We start from the raw sequence: 20,724 nt of genomic DNA on the forward strand, positions 1-20,724 counted from the left end.
CTCCTGCCGTCAGCTCCGCCCAGGGGCGGATCCCGGGGGAATTGCGACAGCCTGGTGGTTGCAGGAATTAGGTCACGTGTGGGTAGGGAGCGGAGACCCAAGGGTCAGGCCAGTCTCTACCATTCTAACGTTTCCCTGACCTGGAATATCTTTATTTGAGCTAACTTAAGTCCTGAATTTTCCACCCCTCTTTCCCTCCAGCAGGACAAATTTCGTTGTGAATGACCCAAACACGCCGCCGTTGCTCAACTTGTGGCTTGCAATCGGGGCGGGGCGAGGCGGGAAAGCGGAAATGCAGGGCGCGAACCCGGCTGGAACTTCTCCCACCCCCACCCAGGCCACGTGTGCGCGCGCCGTCTCGAGTGGGCGGGGCCACCCCGCCCTGGACCCCGCCCCTCCCTTCAGGAGACGCCGCGGCCCTGCGGGCGGGGGCTCCGGTCCGGGCTTTGGCTGCGGCCCCGGTGTAGTAGCGGGGGCGGCGGCCGGGGGCAGCGCGGCTCCTTCCCTTGTTGTGTGTGTCGGTGCCTCCTCGCCATCTTGTTGCAAAGCCTTTTCTTGTCGGCGGGACTCCTGGGGGCAGCGGGGCGGGAGGCATCAGAAGGGAGGAAGAGAGGGAGGGGAAGGAGGGAGGCAGTGCCGCCTTTTTTTTTTTCTTGCATCAATTTTTTTAAATTTGCAAATTACATTTTGCAAACATTTGGGGAGACCTTGATTTTTCTCCCCGTGCTCCCCCGTTCTTCCCTGTGGAGTGCGCTGCGCCGCCCAGTCCTGTCGCCCCCCGGAGGTGATCCCTCCCTCCTGCCTGCCCGCCAGCCTGACCTGTGCCCGGTTTGCGGGCCGCAGTCTCGGCCCCGGCGCGCCCCCGGCAGCTTTCGGCGCGATGAGCATAGAGACGTTACTGGAGGCGGCCCGCTTCCTGGAATGGCAAGCGCAGCAACAACAGAGAGCACGTGGTGAGCGGCCGGGCTGGGCCCCTGGGGCACCAGGGAAGGGGAGGCGAGCGACCCCGGTCCCCGAGCCCACGCGAAACCGCGAGCGGTACCCCCCTCCCGGGCGGCCCGCGAAGCCGGGCAGTGCAAGGATCCACGCAAGAGCCGCCGCCCGGGGAGTGTTGTGGGCAGTGAAATTAATGAATTCATTAACATGCAGGGAGGACCCGGCTCCTGTGGACGCCACCCCAGCTGCCTACCACCCCTTGTGCACCTTTCGTGGGGGGCTTCTTTCCCGTGGGCCAGCGGCGCCCTCGGTAGGGCTGAGGATGTGCGAGCCGGGGGGTGGGGTGAAGAATGGTGTTGCGTGGGGGTGGCAGACCCGCGCGTGTGTGCGTGTATGCACGGGGGATGTGTGATGCGAGCCTCGATGAGAGCGGATGGATGGACGTGTACACGGGCGAGTGTCTAGTGCACACGAGTGGGCGTGTGTGTAATGGAGTGGGGGGTGGAATTACTCTACGCGGAGCAGCTCCCCGGCTTCCCTGGCCCTGTGCGGGGGGCGCTCCCGGCATATCTACGCGCCGCTTGGGGCGGAGGCGGCCTTTGCAGAATGAAATGACATCGCGTGTCTTATGATCCTGGCCAGCCCCGCCTGACCCCGCCTCTCAGAGCTGGGCTGGGTCGCGCGTCAAGGGTTTGGGTGAGAGCCGGACTAATTGGACATCTGCGAAACGGCCCGCAGGTCTCCGGGGGCAGCCCCCGGGCCCCCCTTGCTGCCCCCCACTTTAGCCGGTGTGGAATGTGGCGTGTCTGCGCGTTCCAAACCCGCTCTCGGCTGGAATGTTGCGTGTGCCTGCGTTCCAAGCCCGTTGGTTACACCGGGTGGTGACGTGGACCGGCCCCGCCCCCGACCACGTGCACGGGGGACACTCCCGCTGGGGACGGCGCGGCCCAGCGCCTCCCAGCCGCCTCGCGCTCGGCCGGGGGCGGGGCCTGGGCGGGGCTGGCGAGGGGCCTGGCGCCGGGTTGGGCCCTGGCTCTGGCCGCTGGGCATCTCCTTGGGAGATCCTTTGCCCTACGAGGGAGGAGCCGAGCTCACCTGTCTGTTCTCCCCCCCAACGTCCTGTTTTTGATCCTGGGGCTAGGGAAACCCTCAGAATCACTGGACATATAGAGCTCACATACTCCCACTGACCCCCGAGACGTTCTCACCAGGGCTCCCTGGCAGCACCCCTGGCCGCGGTGTGGAATGAACTAGGCGAGAAGGGGCAAACTTTGGTGCTCTCTCGACAGCGGGGAGACGGAGGTTTGCGATGCCCCCTATCTCCACGCGCCGTTGTTGGTAGACCCCAGCTTCAGGGTACTGCAGAAATAGGGACTGGGGGAAGAACTCCGTTTTCCGGACTGCTGCGAGGGCCGCAGCCCTGGATCGGCGTGTGTGCAATATCCGGGGACTGCTGTCCCCTCCAACCCCACCCCCACCCCAAGCCCTTCGGCCGGGTCGGTTGTGGTGGAGAGAGTGCTTCGCCCTCCTTTCCTTTCTCTCTGCCTATTGTTGCTTCAATGATGAGTCATGCAGGAGGTAGTAGTGTGTGTTGTGTGCGCGCGCGCGCCTGCAGCGTGTACCGCCGCCGCCGCCGCTGCCGCCGCTCCGGCGGGCGGGGGAAGCAGCAGTGAACCAGGGGCGGGGAAGCGGCGGGTCAGCCGGCCTCTCAAGGTCAAGAGTCACTCGAGATATGTGTGACCGACAGTGCTTGGGTTTTCGGAACTGATGGGCCAGGACGTCAGCTCACGCGCCCCTCCCCCTTGTCTTCGAGGTCCAGAGCAGGGTCAGGTGATGGACAGTGCAGGTGGTGACCGAGAATGTCCGGCGTGCCGGACCAGCGGCACGGGGAGGAGCGTGCACAAGATTTGGAGAGACTGAGTCACCTGCTGCCACCATCAACACAATGCAATTCAGGAGTTCCTATTGTGTCCCCACTGTGCACTGCCCACTGTACTAGGAGGCAACAGGATTGACCCTGCTGTTGCTCCAAGGGAACACTCACTTCAGCTTCACTTTACTCGCAGGCTGGTTGGCCATATGGGGGAGGGGAGAAGACCCTCACTGTCATGTCTACCATGCTTTCCAAAATAAGTCAGTCCAGAGCTGACAGTAAGGACCACAGGGATGACTTGAGCAACACTTGGAAGGAACATGGAAATGGCTCTCCTCTAAGAAGTTGCAGAGCCCTGCCCCTCCTCCAGGTGGTGAGAACTGGGGGCAGGGAGCTGAGGTGAGGCTTCTTGTTGGTGGGGCAGGGGGTCTTAGGGGATGGATGGATGGATGCTGGAAAGCCAGATTTACTCCAAAAACTCATGTGTAGATAGCCAGACCTGGCTGCAGCAGCTTAATCTCTGCAATTCATTTTTTTCTCTTACTAGAGGTTCTGTCCTCTAACTTGGGGTGGGAAAAAATGGGAGAGAAGGGGGTGCTGGTGAGCCTGCTGACCAGAACTGCTTTCTGGGGGTGTGTACCTCATGGGCAGCCCTGAACAGGGATCCTCTCATCTGGGCCCCCGTTCAACCTCAAGCCTCAAGTGACAAGTTTATTGACCTAGACCAGCCAGTTTGCTCAAATGATGAACCGAGGATGTGTGTGCACGTGCATGTTTGTGCACGAGGGGAGAGAGGAAAGGGCAAGGCCATCCTGGTGGCCAGCAGGAAGGCCTGGTCATTTCCAGCAGTCATGGAAGCGACTGAAATGGGACCCTCTTCTACCTGAGCTAGTCGCACCTGTGCCTGCCTCATGCACCAAGCTCCCTGTTACGTGTAGAAGGGGAAAACGCCCCTGAAGATTGGGGGCCACCACCTGGTGTGGACTCCTCTGGCCCCAGGTCTGTGCCTGCTGAGCCCCTAGGCCACAGTGGCTTGGGGGAAGCTCAGAGCCCATACTCTCCATTGTCGGCCTGGACCCTTGACCCCTGGATCACCCAGAAGGGTCATGCAAAATTCTCTGGGGGCAGCTTCTTGGCAGAACCCAGGGAAGGTGCCAGAGTATGTGTGTGAGAAGAGGAGTGCACCCAAGGGTGCAGCAGAGCATTATTTTGAAGAGCCTAAACCCATATTACTAAAACCCAGTTTGCTCTCCCCACTTTGTTTCCCCCTGCCCAGTGCACAGGAAGGGGGTCAGCGCTAGGTGGGGAATGAAGGGAGGAGGCTGTAGTTGGCTGGATCTGGCCTGGGGCGCCCCCTCCTCTTCACCACCAGTTAAGCTTTTTCATGCTGATCCAGGTGTGATAGAGCTTGGCCATTCACCTGGGTCCTTCCTGGCATCTGTGAGGCGTGCCTGCCTGGCTCTGGAACAGAGAGGGTAGGTGAGGAGGTTGCCATCTCCTGGGTGCGCTTTGGATTTGACTTAAAATATGGGGAATACGAGGTTTGCCTTCATTCTAGGTTCCCAGAGCACCTGGCCTTGGGGTTTGGGGCCCTGTCTGTCCCCCTGCTTGTGGGAGAGTGGAACACTTGCTCCAAGGCCAATGAAAGTTCGGGTCCTGGCTCAAAGGAATGGAGATGGGGCTGTTTTGGGCCCTGAGCTCCAGGACCTTGTCTTGGGGGTGGGGTGGGGGGAGGTGGGGAGCGGACTGGGGATGTCCCAGGCTGGGCCTGAGAAGGGCTCCTTTCCCAGTGTGGGCTGTGGGAAACAGGAGCGCAGAGAGCTGGTTTTCTCTGGGCCTGTAACAGAAGCCAGTGCTGCCGGCTTACAGCAGCAAGCTGGTGCAGGCCTGGTAGCTTCCTTTCCTGAGAGGCAGGGGAGACACGGAAGAGGCCGGCTTGCTGACTCCAGCCCTTGAATGCTGGCTGCTGGGAAACCACTGAGCCCTTGCCCTCTCAGAACACTTCCCCCCTACTTCCTCCTTTGCCGCCTCTTCTCTGTTCTTCTCTGTGGGAGGGAGGGGCTCTGAGCAGGCCTGGTTCACACTCAAGTTGTTGATTGGCCAAGGGGCCCTGAGGCCTCGCGTTTTCGGGGGCCCCTGAGCCCAAAGACCTGGGTAGTGGGATGCTCTTCGCCCCAGGGGGCACTTCGCTAACCTCGCCCCCAGCCCCACTCCTTGGGTGGTGTGTTTGGGGCGTGTCGGCCCTCCCTGTGCTGCCAGCTCTGTTAGTCAGCAGCGTGGTGAATCGGGGCAGGAGGGCGGGCTGGCTGACCAGCCTGCTCCCTGGCCTGGGGGCTCCAGCCTCTCCCCTGGGCCCTGGCCCAAACCTGTAGCCTGGGAACTAGAATGGTGGGGGGCAGGGTGGGGATGGAGAGGGGCCTCTGGATCAGGAGGGGCCTCTCCCTTTGCCCTGTTCTCAGCCCGCTGCTGAGCAGGCCTCTCCTTCTGGCGGGGCTTTCAGCAGAGATGCTGAACTGAGGTGTGCAAGGTTGTCGGAGCTCACTGCCCTGTTCAACACCTGTTAAAAAGCCCTGCTTTCCTTTCTGCCTGCCTCTTACTTTTGTAGTTTTTGCCGCTGGTGGTGGTGGGGAATAAGTTCCAGCGCACAAAGGACAGAGAAGGACCAGGTGCATTTTGGGTATAGACCTTGAGGAAACAGGCTTTGGGACCTAGCCTGGGAGTCCTGAGTCCTGGGCCTGGTTTCCTCACGTGTGAGCTGAAGGTGATATCCCTGCCCTGCTTGTGCTGTGGGGCTCTTGTGAGATACAGGGGTGTGGGTGTGGGGGTGTGTGTGTGTTACGCATATAGACACCTAGTGAGCATACGTTGGCACAGCAAGTACCAGGCATTCACCAGGTGTCAGAAGACCTGGCTGGGTTTAGCCCCCGTTTTACCTTTGATTCACAGTATGACCCTCAACAAATCATTTTGCCTCTTTGAGCTAATTTATCTCATCTATGAAATGAAGGTACCACCTGCCCTCTAGAAGGTACCTCCCCAGAATCTAGGATTTGACCACTTCCTCTATTCTCCTGGTGGCCTGTGAGGTCATTTGTGGGCTGGCCTTTACCCACCTCATCTATCACTCCCTCCCCTTAGCCTTGCAGCCCCTGCTCATCACCTGCTTAATCCTTCAACATTCAGGGTGCCCAGCCTCCAGCACCCTTACTGACAGCTCCTGCTCGGCCTTTCCACAGCCTCTCTCTTCCCCCAGCCTGGATTGTTACCCCTATTATTTGTCGTATCCCCTCACCGCCCCCCCCCCGCGTCTATGAGCTCCCCAACAGCAGGACCAGGATTGTTTTATTTGATCACTGCTGCGTCCCCAGCGCTTAGCCCAGTGCCGAACTATCAAGTGTGGATGAGTATTTGTGGTGTCACCGGTGCTGCCTGGGATGGGGTCAGAGGAGGGGTTGCACCTGGAGGACAGGTGAAGCTGGGGCCCAGGACCGCCGGCCCTGCTGAGACCCCCCTGGCGTTCTCTCTGTGTAGAGGAACAGGAGCGGCTTCGCCTGGAGCGGGAGCGGGAGCGGGAGCAGCAGCAGGCCAGCAGCCTGGCCAGGCTGGCCCACGCCCTGCCGGTGGAGGAACCCCGCATCGAGGCACCGCCCCTGCCTCTGTCGCCGCCCGCGCCCCCACCGGCACCCCCGCCCCCGCTGGCCACCCCCACCCCACTGACTGTCATCCCTATTCCTGTAGTGACCAGCTCCCCTCAGCCTCTGCCCCCGCCCCCGCCCCTGCCCCTGGCACCTCGTCAGCCGGCTCTGGTTAGCGCCCCTGGACTCAGCATTAAGGAGTCGGCCCCCCTTCCCACCAGGCCGCAGGGGCCCACTCCTGCTCCTCTACTGCCGGACTCCAAGGCCACCGTTCCGCCCACTGGCAGCCCCAAGCCTTTGCAGCCCCTCCCCACACCCATCCTGACCATCGCCCCACACCCTGGAGTCCAGCCCCAGCTGGCCCCCCAGCAGCCACCCCCATCCACTCTTGGGACCCTGAAGCTGGCACCCGCTGAAGAAGTCAAATCCGGCGAACAGAAGAAGAGGCCTGGGGGGTGAGTGAAGTGTGGCACAGGGGCTGGTGGGATGGAGAACAAACGGCCCACGGCCTGAGCGGTGTGCACGAGAGAAAGCACCCTCCCAAGCTAGCCTGGCAGAGCCGTGGCCCTGCCTCCCCAGCCCAGAAGCGCCTTCCTGTATTTCGATATGTCCTCACCGAGCTGTGACCATCCCCACCCTGGGGAGTGGGGAATGGTCATTGCCCTCTGTTGTTCTCAGGCTTCTGGGTTCTCTGACGCCCTCCAAGGTTGAGGCTAATGGCATTTCGAGGCCTTTGGACAGGGTATTGGATTATGGGGCTCTTGAGTAAGGGCCGGGGTCCACTGGCTATCCCAGGAGCCCTTCACAGGTGCATGGATGTGATGGAAGGTAAAGGGGTTGTGAATTACGAGCCTACATGTGCCCTCCAGGGGGTGTATGCCCCACGACACAGGGCGAACAACTGAACAGCTCATCGCTGCTTCTCTAGAGAGACAATGTCAGGAACAAAAAGCCTGTGGCATTTGGGGAGGGAGGGGCAGGGGGTGGGAAGGCCGCCTTATTGGGCCCAACTCCCTGAGCCCCCTGTCTGTCTGGATTTCAGAATCGGAACCAGAGAAGTCCACAACAAGCTGGAGAAGAACAGGTGTGTGTGTGTGTGTGTGTGACTACCGGGTCGGTCCCGTCTGTGGTCCCCAAGCTCTCCTTAGGCCTTCCCTCCCGCCCATGGTCCCCTGGCGTCTGGCTGACCGGCGCTGCTTCCTCTCCCCAGGAGGGCCCATCTGAAGGAGTGCTTTGAGACCCTGAAGCGCAACATTCCCAACGTGGATGACAAGAAGACATCGAATCTGAGCGTGTTGCGCACGGCGCTGCGGTACATTCAGGTATGGGGGAGGGAAGCAAGGCCCAGAGAAGGGCGGGCGACGGACGCTGCGCCGGCTTCCTGCGCGCCCCGCCTCCCCTCCGCGGCCCCGCCCTCGCTCCCTCACCGGCTCCCCCGCCCGCCTCCACGCGGGCGCCGAGCACATGGCCCGGCTGACGTCAGCGGGGCTCCCCGCCCGGGAGGGGGCGGGGAGCGGCGCGCGTGCGCGGGGGAGCGCGGTGGTGGCGCTCGGCTCCCCTCCCCCGCCGGGCTGCCCCGCGGAGCCCCGCGATCGGCACGGCCCCTGCGGCTCAGTGTCAGCTCGGTCCGCGGCCCTGCCTTACCGCCTGCCGCGCGTTAGTGCCCCAGCGGGTGGGAAGGGCGTAGGGTGGCCAGCGCCTCCACCGCGCCCGCCCGCAGTGCCTGGGCGGGAACCGGTTTCAGCCTGAGACTATCACGGGGGGGGGCGGGGGCTGGGCGTGGCTCGTTCCGCAGGGTGGCGCCCTTGAAACACCTTCCCCCCCCAGCCCGCGACTTGTAGCCCAGACGGACCAAGATCCTTGCAGTAAGCTCACGGAGGTGCCACCACCTGACTTTGGGGGGTAAACCTAGGGGAGGGGGCAATGCGGCAGTCTGGACAACGAGAAGCCCCGGGGTCACCGAACGTAAAGATTTACATTCTCCTTCCCTCAGGGTTTAAAAGAAGCTCTTTTTTAAGGGACCCTCCTGGCCGTGTGTCCCTTGCTTTTGGGCATTGGCTCCTCTCTGCAGTACCGGGGTGGGGGGCGGGCACCGCCAGATAAGACCGTTGCCGTGACGGCCCGAGTTTCGGTTTCCCTGGAAACCGGCCGAGGGTTCCGCGTGCCGGGAAGGAGGCTGTGGGGGTGGGGCGAACGGCCATGCTCGGCTGCCCTGGAGACAGAGCCGGAGGTAGCCGTTGGGAAGTGGGAGGGACTTAGGGCTCCCGGGCTGCGGGGGCGGGGCAGCCTCAGGGTCTCCCAGTCGGCGCTCTTGGGAAGCTTGAGGGCTGGCTGGCATCACGGCCCGGGTGGGCCACCCTTCCCCCGGCCTCAACTACCTCAGGGGTCACAGCCCTGAGGTAACCGGAGCCAGACTTGTTGAAGGAGGGGACGGAGGCGCTGCTTCGGGCCTGCTCCCAGCCGGCATTTCCCTCCCCGCCTTCCGCCAACACGCGCCCTTCCGCCCTCCCTCCGGACGAGGTGGAGGGGCTGGCGCGCTTCCAGGCCGCTTCCCGGCACGGGAGGGGAGGGGCCGGGCCCGCCGATTGGCAGAGCTGGGCAGGGGGCGGGACTCGTGCGCGCGCGGAGGGAGGGTGCGGCCTGTGGGGAGTGACGCAGCAAAGCCGGGTCCGCGTGGGTTCGCGCGTGCTCCGGGAGGGGCGGGGCCTCGGCAGCCGAGAGGGAATGGGAGAGAGACGGGGAAGAGGGGAGGGGGCCCAGCCTCGGGTTTCAGAGGCGAGGATCCCCGTGAGGCTCTTTTCTGGGATGTTTCTGCAGAACTTGGGCTTGAGTCTAAATTTATAGTCTTTCAGCCGTAGGAAGTCATGTAGCCCGGGAGCAAACCCCTGTCTAAACTATTTGACATTTTCTGTCAATATCGGTTTCCTCTTTTGCGCTGCGATGATGCTAAGTGGGAAGAAGCAATAGTATCTTCGTCATAAAGATGTGAGGAGGATGGGCCGTCTATAAATATTAACTTGATGGCAATTATTGAGAAGTAGGAAGGATGGAACGGTTCATTCCTCCCTGTAGGCACATACTTAGGTCCGGAAGCCTTGATTGCGAGATGGTGGATTTGAAAGTAAGTCAGAAATAAGAGACTCAGTAGAGCCAGCAGACTTGGGATTTGGGCCTGGGCTGAGTGGGAAGCAAGGTGGACCCAAGCTGTCCATAAGAGATACTTGTCCTGAGGCTAGCAGTGGAAGCAGAAATGCTGGAAAACTTAACAAGGCTGTCTGTAAATCCTCAGCTTCATTCATTTACTTATTCAGGTACTTTTGGACAGCCCTGTGTCTGATTGGGAGGCTAGAAAGTGGGGAGCAAAGGAAAAACTGTGGATCTCTGTCCTTAGGTTGGTCTTGCAGCAGAGTATCACATAATCAGAGAACTCTGTTACGAGGGCGTAGTAGGGATAGGGGGTCACAGGATCTGTTCTGGGGAGTTAGGGAAGTTGCCGCTGAGGAAGGGGCATTTGAGCTGGGACCTGAAGGCCAGGGTGACCGAAACAAGTGGAGGGCAGAAAGCCCAGTGCAGAGCAAAGTTTCTCCGGTAGGAGGAAGCAGGTTGCATGTTTGGAAGTTAAAGGTGTTCAGGAGGGTTGCTGTGCAGACCAAAGTTTCTCCGGTAGGAGGAAGCAGGATGCATGTTTGGAAGTTAAAGGTGTTCAGGAGGGTTGCTGTGCAGAGATGGCGGCAGCGGGGCACCAGATGGGAGTCGGGAGGGAGTACGGGAGAGACCACATAGGGCGTGGAGACTGAGGGCTTCGGTTGTGTGCTGAGGCGGGAAGCTATGGGAAGGCTGTAGCCCCCAGCCAGACCCACATTACCGTGGAGGTAGTAAAGGATTTGAAGACAGGATCAGTGAAGTGGACAGAAACAGGAAGAGGAGTAGGCAGGTACCAAACCACGCACCCAGGTAGTCTTAGAAAGGAAATGGGTTTAGAATGAAGCAATGGGGACAAAAGTTAGACCCTGGGAAAGCTTTCCAGGGATCTCTAGGCCTGTGGAGAGCTGGACTAGGTGAGAACTGGAGGTTTTGGCCCCTGACATCCTCTCTTCCTGAGCCGACAGTCTATGCTCCCCGCTAGCTAGCAGGTAGCATTCAGGACAGGCACTTCCAGCCCCCCTGCATCCAGGTTTGAGTGAGGGCTGACTCACCCCAGGTGGCTCCATCCAATTGGCATGTCTAGCATTGGCCTCTCAGGGTAGAACCAGGTGAGAAGCCGTGTGTGTGTGTGTGTGTGTGTGTGTGTGTGTGTGTGTGTGTGTGTAAATCGGGGTGGTGGGGAATCTTTCTGGCAGAAATATGGGGAGAGACAGGTTAATCTCAAAGCCAGGATGACAGAGCTGTATGTGGCCTGGGTCTGGCAGCAAGTATAAAAGGTGTAAAGCTGCCAGATCTCAGGTCAGTACAGAGCATCGCTGTGTCTGGGTTGCGTGTCTCAGGCATTGATGTTTGAGGCATCTCTGACTTGTGAGGCCAGGAATGTAAGCAGTTTGGGGCTGCAGGAGGGAGCGTGGGGAAGTTGGGCCTAGCTGGTGTGTGGAGTTGAAGACGTTATTGTTCCTGGGAGGTCAGGTGAACAGTCAGGAAAGGCTGTTGCAAAATTGCCCGAAGGAACTGGAATCAGGGGAAACTCAAGTCTAATGAGAGACTGTGACCCTCCTGTAATGAGGCGGAGAGACAGGGTAGAGGTGGGTACCAACACGCTTGGGTCGTCACAGATCCTTCCCCCGAGGCCAAGACATCACTCATGGCTCTGTCCTGGGCACTGGTAGCCTTAGGGAATGTAAAGTAACTGCAGAACAGTCCTTGCCCCGCTCCCAGGGTTGGACAGGGACAGCACGTATTGAGATGGAAAAACAAAACATGGAATATTTAGGGGCTCATGTGAGCCAGTGTCAGTCTCAATGCTGACAGTCTCGTTAAACGCTCAGAGGTGTGGTGCCAGTGCCAAGAAGGGCTTGAGGGCAGGAGGATGTACCGGGAGGACGTGGGATGGGGATGGACAGTGAGGGGGTGGGGGCCCAGTGGTGGGCCTGGAGCACAGGCAGGTAAGACCTGGAGGGGTGAGAAGGGAGGATGTGTGTGTGAGCCGGTGGGCTCTACACTTGGCTGTGAATGGCAAGCCTTGGAAGCTAGAAGCTCAGGAGCAGGTCAGGTAAGAGACTCATGGGGCAGCAAGCAAGATTGTCCTTGCTGTGTGGTGGACCCAGCAGTCATGACGTGCCTGGGCTGAGGAAAAGCTGGCAACAGGGAGGCCTGCAAGATTTAAGATGAGATGGTTTAATAAAGTGTCAGTCGGGAGGTCACAGAGGACAAGGAGAGAGTTTCGGTGCGTAAGGGAGTTGAGAAACAGGACAGGAGCTGGCAATTCAGGGCTGCTAATAAGCATCGTTCAAAGGGAAACTGGAGTCACTTCTGACAGGGGAGCATTGCCACAGTCTGGGTAGCGGGGCATCCAGCACCTCTGGGAGGGTCGACCTGAGAGCTTGCCTGTGGCCCTGGGGGAGTTGAAGGGGAGGTGGTGCCGTGGACAGGGGAGCTCTCTCCAGTGTTCTTAGTGAAGTGGGTAGCCTCAGTGTCACGGGGGAGGAGCTACCTGCGACCTGTCTTAAAGGGCGGAGCCTCGCCAGGTGTGCTCAGGTGGAGGCAACGGTGCTGTCCTCCCAAGAGCTGTTTCTCATTGGCCGGGGCAGCTCAGGGGCAGGTGTGGAAGGAGGGGCACATTGCAGGGCCTGGGGTAGCTCAGCAGCCTGGGGCGTCTGGAGGGCTGCGGGCCGCCTGGAGGGCTGCGGGCTGCGTGGACGTAGAGCGGTATGGAGAGGCGGCATGGGTGGGCACCGTGGGGAGGAGCCCAGGAGGTCGGAGAGGAGGTGCACAGCCAGCAGCTGTTAGGGACGACATAGGAAGGTCAAGGAGATGAGATGGGGGTCTCAGAATCTGGTGGCTCATCCTCCAAGGGTACTGAAGTTAAGGAGACCAGTGAATGATGAAGGGGAGAAAAGGGCAGGATCGTCTGGGGATCTCTGAGGCATGGGTTCCATGGAGGGTAGCTGGTGGCATCCGTGAGTGACAGGATGGTGTGAATGACAGTGGGGGCCTTGGGCACCACTGAGAAGTCTGTTACCCTTTCCGTTCTGCTCCGCAGAATGGAGGGAGGTGCCGCCAGGACGGTGGATGGGGCAAGAGGCAGCGAAGCCCCTCAGGACGGAGTTGATGTGGGGGTAGGGGAGGGACTGACCTGGATCCGCACCTGCCTGAGAGCCCGCGGTTGCCAGTTGCTGGGCCTCCCTAGGCAGAGCCGTGGACCAGGAGGCAGGTGTGGTCTCCAACAGCCCCCGTCCGCCTGGGCCCCTGGTCACTGCACAGCTGCCTCTGGGGGCCAGGTGATCTGGAGGTGAGGGCTGCGGCGGGAGGTGTTTGTGGTACCATGGGCCCCGTGGCTGCCGCTCAGGATACCTTGCTGTTACTGGCTCTGTTCTCCAGTCCCTGAAGAGGAAGGAGAAAGAATATGAACATGAGATGGAGCGTCTGGCACGGGAAAAGATTGCCACGCAGCAGCGGCTGGCGGAGCTCAAGCACGAGCTGAGCCAGTGGATGGACGTGCTGGAGATCGACCGCGTGCTCCGGCAGACGGGCCAGCCTGACGACGACCAGGCCTCCACCTCCACTGCTTCTGGTGAGCTCCACCCGCCACCCGCTCCGTGTCGTCCCGCCCCAGCCCCATAATATCCCGGGCCCCCAGGGACATCTGCTCCTCCAGGCTCTCCCTGCCAAGCCCTTCTGACCTGTGCCTATCCACGTGCCCCCGCAACAGAGGGCGAGGACAACATAGACGAGGATATGGAGGAGGACCAGGCCGGCCTGGGCCCACCTAAGCTGAGCCATCGCCCCCGCCCGGAGCTGCCGAAGCCGCCACCCAGCACCGCGCCTCTGCCTCCCCACCCGCAGCCTGTGGCCCTGTCTCCTGCCCATCTCCCCGGGCAGCAGCCGCCGCCGCCACAGCAGAAGACACCTCTGCCAGCCCCTCCCCCGCCCCCAGCTGCTCCGGCCCAAACGCTGGTGCCCGCTCCAGCCCATCTGGTGGCTGCAGCCGGGGGAGGCTCCACGGTCATTGCCCACACAGCCACCACCCACGCCTCAGTCATTCAGACTGTGAACCATGTTCTGCAGGGGCCGGGTGGCAAGCACATCGCCCACATCGCCCCCTCGGCCCCCAGCCCTGCTGTGCAGCTGGCGCCCGCCACACCCCCCATTGGCCACATCACGGTGCACCCTGCCGCCCTCAACCACGTGGCCCACCTTGGCTCCCAGCTGCCCCTGTACCCGCAGCCTGTGGCGGTGAGCCAGCCCGTGGCGGTGAGCCACATCGCCCACACCCTCTCACACCAGCAAGTGAATGGCACGGCCGGGCTGGGGTCCCCGGCCACAGTCATGGCGAAGCCAGCCGTAGGGGCTCAGGTGGTGCACCACCCCCAGCTGGTGGGCCAGACAGTGCTCAACCCTGTGACCATGGTCACCATGCCCTCCTTCCCAGTCAGCACGCTCAAGCTGGCTTGAGGATGAGGCCACTCAGAGGCCCCCTGTGGGGGCAGGGAGGGAGACCTGTCCCCCACTCTCCCACCCACCAGCTCCACACATTCCAGCCAGGCCCAGGCCCGCCCCACCCATACCCACCCCCAGGCCTCCTAGGGGAAGGGGGTGCAGAGACTCTGAGCCAGGGGAGGGAGGGGCCTCCCCAGGGAGCTGGGCACAGGGCAGGGGGTCACCCCACTGCACTAGGACTTGACAAAGTGAAGAGAGACGCTCTGGCAAACGTGCCGCCTGTCCGGCCTGGTGCCAGCTCCAGTGCCGTTCCTGTCCCCCATCCCCAGAAACCAGTGCGATGTGGACATCGTGTTCTCCCGCTTTCCCTTGCCCTGCCCACCTTCCTGTGCTGCTGCTGCTGCTATTGCTCTGTCTGGTGAGATGGCTGAGCGCCCGGGCCCTCCCCTCCCAAGCTTCAGCTTTCTCTTCCCTGGGTTCTCGAGGGGAAAGGGGGGAAGCAGAACTGAAGCAACTTGGCCCGGAAAGCTGGGGACTGAGGGGGGCCCTGCTCTGAGTACAGGTGACAGATCCTAGGATGTGGCTTGTGTGGAGTCCCAAAGACTCCAGACAGGTGGGTGCCCCAGCCTGGAGCTCTCCAACCTGGTTGCAGTCATTGTGACTCATCACAACAAGCTAGAAAAGACAATTCTCTACTAATAGTAAACCAAACCCAAGCCCTTGCCAAGCTTCCCAAGCCCCTCAACCCTTGCCACTGGGCTCCTGTCTTCAGGAAGGTAGGCTGAGGGTGGGGACGGGGAAGGAGGAGCTTGGCTGTCTCCTCCTGCCCCCCCTTGACCTTCAACCAGGTCTGGACTGAGAGGAGGGTGTTCTGGACCCTGTCCCCATCCCTGGACTTGACTCTTGGCTTCCAGAAAGTAGAGAGGAGGTCTGGCCTCTGTTCGGTACTGTGCACTCCCTGGAGGAAGAGTACACCTGGATGCCTCCTTGCTGCCTGGGAGACGGACCAGCGTCTGGTCTGGCTTCCAGGAGCCTGAAGCCACGCTGTTGAGGTAATCAGGAAGTTAAAATCCAGGGGCTTGGCCCTGGGGGCCTGTGGGGAGGGAGCATGGCCAGACCCGGGAGGACTGTGGCTTCTGACCCAGCTTCTCCGTCTCTGGCACCATCTTTCTTTCCTCTGAACGTCCCCCTTTCTCCAGCGGGCTGTTCTGAGCCTGCCCTCCCCAGTGGGGGCTGCTGTGTGCCACCACCTTCCTCTGAGGAAAGGTCCTCAGCTGGGCCACGGGCGGGGCTGAGCTTGCGGTGGGAGGAGCAAGGGGGCCTGTGTGTAGGGGACGGTTTTCCCTGCCTTCGCCTCAGCAGACTGCTTTGGCTTCTCTTTTTACGTGCATATTTATTACAAGTGGCCTTGTGTCGGACACACTCAGTTACACATGTGCACACTTGGCTCCCCACCTGGACACACTCACCAATGGCCTTTCAGAGTGTCTGTGGAGGGGGAAGCCAGTGTTCCTGGGTGTGAAGTTTGAAATGACAGCCTGGGGAGGGGGACACTGAGGAGGCCAGCAAAAGTCTTGAATAGATTGAGCCACCTAAGAACTCCCTTTCAGTTCCTTTTGGTCCTGGAGACCTGCCTGGGGACTGTTCCCTTGTCTCCCGGGGTGGGGAAAGGGAAGGCCTTCTGGACACCTCCGAGGTTTCTAGGAGGGCACCCTGTACCCCCCCAAATTGCGGCTCCCACCTCACACTTGCAGCCTTTCTGCACCTGCAGCCACTGCCACTACCACCCTGTTTTGGGCGGAGCTGGTTTCTCTCTTCCTGGTGTGATTACGTTAGAAAGAGCAGAGGGAGAAGGGCAGGCCTGGCCCCCAGGAACAGTCAGAGAAGTACTGGCGAGCCGTCCTCCTCTCAGCTCTGCTCACCTCGTAACTGTCCTGTTAGCCAGTTGCCCCTCGGGCCTGCACAGATACCTCATCCGCCCGCGCCCCCGCCCCTCCCCGCCCCCACTGCCGCAGTGCGGGCCTCGGAATCTAGTGCCGAATGACTATGTCCAGATTGGTGACGATGGGTGTTGTTGCTGTTGTTTTTGTTGTTTTCGTGAACGCTGTGACGCTGTGTGCCCAAGAGGGCAGCCTCCACCCAGCCCTTCCTTGGGCATCTCCCCTGAGAGCTGTCAGGACCACATCTGTCCTCGCCCCGTGGGACCGCCTGCCCCTCCCCTCCCTAGCCCTTCCAGCCTGGGGGATGCGTGCGCACGTGCGCACGCACACAAACACACACACACACATCTTACCTCTCATGCGTGTTTTACTTTTTGATGTTCGGAGTGGCTCACTGGCTGGGAGTCTTTACCTCGGGGAGATGGGGAGGTTGGTTCCTTGGGGGGCCAAAGAAGGGCAGGGAATTCCTGGAAGGGAATTAGGGGTCACCATAACCCCTGCCCTTTCCAGGAACAGCTTCTTCTTCCCCCATCCCAGAGTCCCACCCCCATCCCCCAAAGAGGTGGCCCTTGTTTACAGTGAGGACTTGGTCACTGTGTCTCTGTTTCCTAAAATATAAATCGTAGCGACCCCAGACTGTAGAGATTTTTATGTGTTTGGATACATCTGCTGTGTGGGAAAAAACAAACAAAAAACTACAAAAACCCTAATTTTGTACATATTGTATTTTTACTATTGAACTGTATTCTAGTGGCTGTTCATGCTCCAAGACATTAGGTATTGAGACATGAATACTATCCATGTAATAAGCACTTGCCTGGAATAAAATATAAAATTGAAATAAACCTGCACTGAAACCCGAGACGGAGCTGCCACCTGCAGCATCTGGGTCATTTTGTTGCAAAAGGGGGCAGAGACCTTCAGGGAAGGACCTCCAGCGAGAAGCAGTAGCATCCTTTCCCTGTTGATGGGTTGGGGGCAGAGTCTTCAAGTAGATTCCAGGCTGATGGAGTTTAGAAAAAAGATGAGGGACCTTACTGTTCTGATCCCAAGGCTCAATCCTCAAGCTCTGAGAACTGCAGTTCTGGTCTTCCTCATGCTTTTGCAATACTTTACACTTCCTCAAACCATTTTTACAAACACTATCTTGTTTCATCTCCTAACAGCTCGGTGAAGTAAATAGGCCAAGAAATAGCAGATGAGGAAACAGGTTCGGGGTGGCTGAGTGACTTGCTAAGGTCACATGACCAGCCGGGGACCGTGTGGAGCTGCAGTCTGATCTCAGCTGGTGCAGAGCCGTCCCCAGGCATGTGCCACCCTGCCCTGGGTCTGTCATGGAGTCGGGGATCTTGAACTCCAGAAAGTTCCAGTGGGAAAGCTGGAGGATCCTTTCACAGGAGGGCTTCCTGAGACAGGGTGTACTTCTGGGGTTGTAGTTAGGACAGGTCACCTGGGGAGTCTATAAGGCTGTCCTTTCAGGGAAAGGAACAAGAAGATGAAGTTGGGGGTCAGGGGTCAAAGAGCCATGTACTAGGCTGGGCCTTGAAGACCTTGGTCCTTGTAACGACATCTTTTCTCCCCGGTTTAGGAGAAGCCACCCGTTTGGCAGGCTGGTAGGTGGGGAGGTAAGGGAGAGGGAGATCAGGGAGCAGGTAGCTGGGCCAAGGTGTAGACCAGCCAGGCCACGGCTCCAACTCCCTGACCCTTGCCCCGCTCCCAGCCGCAGCCCGGACAACTGACTCAACTTCTCCTCCTGGGGTGGGTCTGAGGATGCACGTGGGGATGTCATCGTGGGGAGGGGACTGGTGGCCACCAATGCCGCAGGGTCCCGTTCTCTGAAGACCCGACCTCAGGAAGGGCCGGGCTTGGTGCTCCTCCCCACTACCCTGCAACCCGCCAGCTCCGTTCATTTGTGAGATGCTTGCTCCCTCTGCTGGTAGCTCCAGGAAGTGGTCGGTCCCTTCCACCCTAGGGAAGGCCTGGGGTGAGTAAGGGTTAACGTAACCTGAGTGTCGGATGCTGTGCCCAGCGCTGGGGACAAAGATGAAGACTCTACCCCTGGCCGTGATGACCCAGTTTCAGCTGAGGGCTATAGTACCTTACTCATGCTTCCTGCTACTTCTTTCCACACACAGCCCCCAGAAGACCCATCGTTTTGGCTGTGGGATTCGCTCTGGCCCTAGAAGCTCAGTCTGGGGTCTGGGAGTGCCAGCACTTCTGGGTGGAGCAGAGAAGAGGTGGGAGTGTGTGAAGGAACCAGCCACTTCCAGGCAAGTTATCATGGGCCTTTGGTGAACTTTCAGGTGGTGTCACAGCAGAGGGATTTTTTTTCTTTTTTTTAAGTATACTTGATTTACATACAATGTCATGTTAGTTTCTGGTGTGCAGCAAAGCAATTCAAATATATATACACATACACACACACATACACGTAGATATTCTTTCACATTCTCTTTTTCGTATCCTTTTCCATTATGGTTTATTATAGGGTATTGAATATAATTCCCTGTGCTATACAGTAGGACCTTGCTGTTTATTTTTTTATTTTATTTTATTTTTTATTTTTTGGCTGTGTTGGGTCTTCGTTGCTGCGCGTGGGCTTTCTCTAGTTGTGGCGAGTGGGGGCTACTCTTTGTTGTGGTGCGTGGGCTTCTCATTGCGTTGGCTTCTCTTGTTGCAGAGCACGGGCTCTAGAATGCAGGCTCAGTAGTTGCAGCGCACGGGCTTAGTTGCTCCGCAGCACTTGGGATCTTCCCAGCCAGGGATTGAACCCGTGTCCCCTGCACTGGCAGGCGGATTCTTAACCACTGCACCACCAGGGAAGTCCCTTGTTGTTTATTTTTGTATATAGTAGTTTGTATCTGCTAATCCCAAACTCCTAATTTATCCCTCCCTCACCCCCCTTTCCCCTTTGGTAACCATGAGTTTGTTGTCTATGTGAGTCTGTTTTGGTATCAAATTTTAGATTCCATGTATAAGTGATATCACATGGTATTTGTCTTTCTGTGTCTGACTTCACTTAGTATCATAATCTCTAGGTCCGTCCATGTTGGCTGCAAATGGCATTATTTCATTTTTTTAAATGGCTGAGTAGTATTCCATTGTATATATGTACCACCTTTTATTTATCCATTCATCTGTTGGTGGACATTTAGGTTGCTTCCATGTCTTGGCTATTGTGAATAGTGCTGCTATGAACATTGGAGTGCATGTATCTTTTCAAATTAGAATTTTCTTTGGATATATGCCCAGGAGTGGGATTGCTGGATCATATGGCAACTCTATTTTTAGTTTTTTGAGGAACCTCCATACTGTCTTCCATAGTGCCGGCACCAATTACATTCCCGCCAACAGCATAGGAGGGTTCCCTTTTCTCCACACGCTGTCCAGCATTGGACTGTAGACTTTTTTTTTTTTTTTTTTTTTTGCGGTATGCGGGCCTCTCACTGTTGTGGCCTCTCCCGCCGCGGAGCACAGGCTCCGGACGCGCAGGCTCAGCGGCCATGGCTCACGGGCCCAGCCGCTCCGCGGCATATGAGATCCTCCCAGACCGGGGCACGAACCCGTATCCCCTGCATCGGCAGGCGGACTCTCAACCACATTCCCGCCAACAGCATAGGAGGGTTCCCTTTTCTCCACACGCTGTCCAGCATTGGACTGTAGACCTTTTAACCAGAGCCATTCTGACCTGTGTGAGGTTGATACCTCGTTGTGGTTTTGATTTGCATTTGTTTTATAATTAGCGATGTTAAGCATCTTTTCACGTGCCTATTGGCCATCTGTATGTCTTCTTTGGAGAAATGCCTATTTAGGTCTTCTACCCATTTTTCGATTGGGTTGTTTTTTGGTTGTTGAGTTGTATGAGCTGTTTGTATATTTTGAAGATTATGTTGGTCGCATCATTTGCAAATATTTTCTCTCAGTCTGTAGGTTATCTTCCTGTTTTGTTTGTGGTTTCCTTTGCTGTATAAAAGCTTATAAGTTTGATTAATTCCCATTTGTTTATTTTGCTTTTATTTCTATTGCCTTGGGAGACTGACCTAAGAAAACATTGGTATGATTTAATGTCAGAGAATGTTTTGCCTGTGTTCTCTTTTAGGAGTTTTATGGTGTCATGTCTTATATTTAAGCCTTGAAGCCATTTGGAGTTTATTTTTGTGTGTGGTGTGAAGGAGTGTTCTAACTTCATTGATTTACATGCAGCTGTCCTGCTTTCCCACCACACCACTTGCTGAAGAGACTGTCTTTTCTCCATTCTCTTGCCTCCTTTATTGAAGATTAATTGGCCGTAGGTGTGTGGGTTTATTTCTGGGCTTTCTGTTCATCAGTTCTAGTAGTTTTTGTGTGGAGTCTTTAGGGTTCTTTCTATATAGTTATCATGTTATCTGCATATACTGACAATTTTACCTCTTCCTTTCCAGTTTGGATACTTTTTTATTTCTTTTTCTTGTCTCTGATTGCTGTGGCTAGGACTTCCAATACTGTGTTGAATAGAATAGGTGAGAGTGGGCATCCTTTTTCCAGATTTTAGGAGGAAGGCTTTCAGCTTTTCACCATTGAGTATTATGTTGGCTATGGGTTTGTCATAAACAGCTTTCACTATGTTGAGATATGTTCCCTCTATACCTACTTTGGTAAGAGTTTTTATCATGAATAGATGTTACAGCAGAGGGAATTCTGATTGCTCCAGGCTACAAGGTCAGCTAGGGGGTGGAGAGGAGTTTCCTTGAGGGGCTTATAAGGTCCTGGCCAC

The 20,724-nt window shown here is 58.0% G+C and overlaps 1 protein-coding gene across 1 annotated transcript; it reads left to right on the forward strand.

Moving 5' to 3' along the window:
• Window positions 1–618: 618 nt before the first annotated feature.
• Window positions 619–16,827, forward strand: MNT (MAX network transcriptional repressor). The gene is made up of 6 exons (XM_060082000.1): window positions 619–953; window positions 6,341–6,899; window positions 7,487–7,528; window positions 7,655–7,766; window positions 12,973–13,165; window positions 13,304–16,827. Exons 1-6 carry the CDS (start codon window positions 881–883, stop codon window positions 14,044–14,046), a joined length of 1,722 nt encoding a protein of 573 aa, XP_059937983.1. The 5' UTR covers window positions 619–880; the 3' UTR covers window positions 14,047–16,827.
• Window positions 16,828–20,724: the final 3,897 nt, after the last annotated feature.

The sequence above is a fragment of the Mesoplodon densirostris genome, chromosome 18, assembly GCF_025265405.1.
Source record: "Mesoplodon densirostris isolate mMesDen1 chromosome 18, mMesDen1 primary haplotype, whole genome shotgun sequence".
NCBI lineage: Eukaryota > Metazoa > Chordata > Mammalia > Artiodactyla > Ziphiidae > Mesoplodon > Mesoplodon densirostris.

Excerpts from the sequence above, each read along its gene's own strand:
- MNT (XM_060082000.1), top strand. The coding sequence starts at position 881 with ATGAGCATAGAGACGTTACTGGAGGCGGCCCGCTTCCTGGAATGGCAA. Across the intron at positions 7,529-7,654 it reads AACAAGCTGGAGAAGAACAG|GAGGGCCCATCTGAAGGAGT; the intron begins GTGTGTGTGTGT and ends TCCTCTCCCCAG. Across the intron at positions 7,767-12,972 it reads CGGCGCTGCGGTACATTCAG|TCCCTGAAGAGGAAGGAGAA; the intron begins GTATGGGGGAGG and ends TCTGTTCTCCAG.